The 2871-nt window shown below is 44.0% G+C and overlaps 1 protein-coding gene across 1 annotated transcript; it reads left to right on the top strand.

Moving 5' to 3' along the window:
• The first annotated feature begins 570 nt into the window (after positions 1-570).
• On the top strand, positions 571-1131 carry LOC121443404 (60S ribosomal protein L12-like). Its single transcript, XM_041645165.1, has one exon. It carries the CDS (start codon positions 634-636, stop codon positions 1129-1131), a length of 498 nt encoding a protein of 165 aa, XP_041501099.1. The 5' UTR covers positions 571-633.
• The last annotated feature ends 1740 nt before the right edge of the window (positions 1132-2871 follow it).

Here is a 2871-nt window from a genome sequence, read left to right as displayed (position 1 = left end):
TCAGAATATCCTCCTCCACAGAAAAGTCTGTCGAATATGCTAGGCCTGTAGGCTGAAGATGGCCACCCCAACGTTGCAGAGGAATCTTCAGTGACTGTCCAGGCAGGCAGTTGTTTTTGTCATTTCTCAGATTTCTCAGGTTGCTTGCTTGCACTTCCTGCTTACTCAGTTAATATTATTTCCTTTTTGGATCTCTGGGTGAGTTGAAGACTAGATAGGTATAGTTTCCTTTATTTATCAAACTAAGAAAAGAAACTCACTAAAGGAGTGTAAAGTGTAAAAGGTAAATTGATAATGCAAATTACAATAGAAAGTGATTTAGGTACAACCTTTTGAACTCACCATAATAAACTAGATAATGGAGTATTTTTCTGAATTTGTCAAATGCAAGTGGACTAGACATTGTTGATGTATTTACTGCCTGTATATATTGCATATAGCTATTGTATATAGTTTTTCTTATATTAGTTATAACCTTTTATTTTAGACAAAAAGGGGAAATGTAGTGATATTTCTTTGTATTTAATAAATAAAGCTTCGCTTTTTTTTCAGTTTTCGGTTTGGAGGAGGCAACGGTGCAACTTTCTTCTGTCGTCTCGAATCCGGGTTCATCCGACACCAGCCGCCTCCACCATGCCGCCCAAGTTCGACCCCAACGAGATCAAAGTCGTGTACCTGAGGTACACCGGAGGTGAGGTCGGCCCCACATCCGCCTTGGCCCCCAAGATCGGCCCCCTGGGTCTGTCTCCGAAAAAAGTTGGTGATGATATTGCCAAGGCAACCAGTGACTGGAAAGGCCTGAGAATTACAGTGAAACTGACCATCCAGAACAGACAGGCCCAGATTGAGGTGGTGCCCTCTGCCTCTGCCCTGATCATCAAAGCCCTTAAGGAGCCACCAAGAGACAGGAAGAAGCAGAAGAACATTAAACACAGCGGGAATATCACTTTCGACGAGATCGTCAACATTGCCCGGCAGATGCGACACAGGTCTTTAGCCAGAGAACTTTCTGGAACTATTAAAGAGATCCTGGGTACTGCACAGTCTGTGGGCTGCAATGTGGATGGGTGCCACCCTCATGACATCATTGATGACATCAACAGTGGTGCTGTGGAATGTCCAGCTAGCTAAGAAACAACAAGAGAAAATATTTCAATAAAAGACCATCTGATAAAAAAAATATAAATAAATAAATAAATAAAGCTTCCCTGAAGGTCAGAATGCAAAACAGCCATACTAGTCAGCCATACAGGCCAGGCAGTAGTTGCACACACCTTTAATCCCAGCAGCCACACTAGTTAGCCATAAGACTGGGCGGTGGTGGTACACGCCTCTAATTCCAGCACTAGAGAGAAATATAAGGTGGGACAAGACAGGAACTCACTCTTTTTTCAGTCTGAAGATTTCATAGAGGTAAGAGCTCTCTAGTGGCTTGGCTGCTTTGCTTTACTGATCTTCAGGTTGAACCCCAATATCTGTCTCTGGGTTTTTATTATTTATGGTACACAATCATGTACAGGAACACAGCTAACCTAAAGCAAAAAACGAATCTTGAGTCAAGACCAAAATGTCTGAAACATCATCACCACCCAGACAGTGTTTGCTCCCTTTTCATTGCTGTCTTCATATGTGATGGGCCCTTTAGACTCAGGCCTGCCAGAGACTCTTTAACAAGAGAATGATTCTTGCAAGAAATAATTTTTCTGATGCCAGTTCTGTAGCTATTGTTAGTCATCATTTTTTTCTACTGTAAAAAAAAGTATATTTTAAATCAAAGAATGATGAGAAGTAAATTTTGTTTCTTTTTTTTTTTAGTTATTTATTATTTGGGAATCTCACACCATACATCCCAATTGTACTCACCTTTCTTGTAAGCCCTGCCCTCCAAAACATAAAAAATGTCCCTTTTGTGTTGTTCATATGGTCAAGTTCCTAGTACACACACACACACACACACACACACACACACACACACACACACACACCGGCAAGGGTGGCTGAGTGTTTATCAGCCTGCATCCACACCAGAAGCCATCGGCTGAGGAGAGCTGAACAGCCAGATCTCCTCATTGGCCACTGAGGGGCGGAGCCAGCCTTCCTTGGCCCACAGACATTAACATGACTTCAAGCAGCATCAGCACAGACCAAGAACATCTGTATCAGGATGACTGACCCACTCATGACCTTCAGTGGCTACGGGACCAGGAGCCTCAACATGGCCTCAGGTGCTTACACACGGCACTCACATCAGCACGGCTCCCAGAGGCAGCAAAGTCCAAGGACATCATCAAGGCATCAGTCTATGTTACTCTCGGGCTTCATCCAGGCCTGGGGCAGCAGCATGAACCACAGACACCCTTATGGCCTCTGGTGGCATTGGGGATGATGGTGGTCCTTCGAGGAGGTTCATTCCAGAAAGGGATCTTTTTCCTCATCTCCAGCCTCCATCTTTGCCCAGGATCAGGGAGATCCCATGGCCAGGTGGCAGGTGCGGGACTGAGTCTGCATCTGCATAAACTCCCCCTGACCCTACTGGTCACTGACAGCATGTCGGCCTCAGCCCTTTCTCCTACTTATCACTGCCGTCAAGTCTCCAGTTCCTCGTCTCTCCACAGCGCATACACTGTTCCATTTTATCTATCTTTCCAACAGGAAATCATGTTTGTTCATAATAGCGATGCCCCTGCAGCTTTCGGGTGTCGCCAATTGTCCCTGAGCCATCATTTATTTTGTGTGTGTTCCATTCTTTCCATCTAGGTCAAATTCTCAGATCTAATAGAATCACAACAGCTTTTAATGCTTCATTAAATAGACAAACTAATTTTCAAAGAATAAGATTCATGTGCTCTTGAGGTCTTATGACTAATCTGT

The sequence above is a fragment of the Microtus oregoni genome, unplaced genomic scaffold (genome assembly GCF_018167655.1).
Source record: "Microtus oregoni isolate MIOR12 unplaced genomic scaffold, Mior012 000105F_ref0000443, whole genome shotgun sequence".
Taxonomy (NCBI): Eukaryota; Metazoa; Chordata; class Mammalia; order Rodentia; family Cricetidae; genus Microtus; species Microtus oregoni.
Note: the sequence above shows the minus strand (reverse complement) of the source record. Positions and strands in the feature narration are given on the sequence as shown.

Bases quoted from the DNA above. Each gene is read 5' to 3' on its own strand.
- LOC121443404 (XM_041645165.1), top strand. From the start codon at position 634: ATGCCGCCCAAGTTCGACCCCAACGAGATCAAAGTCGTGTACCTGAGG.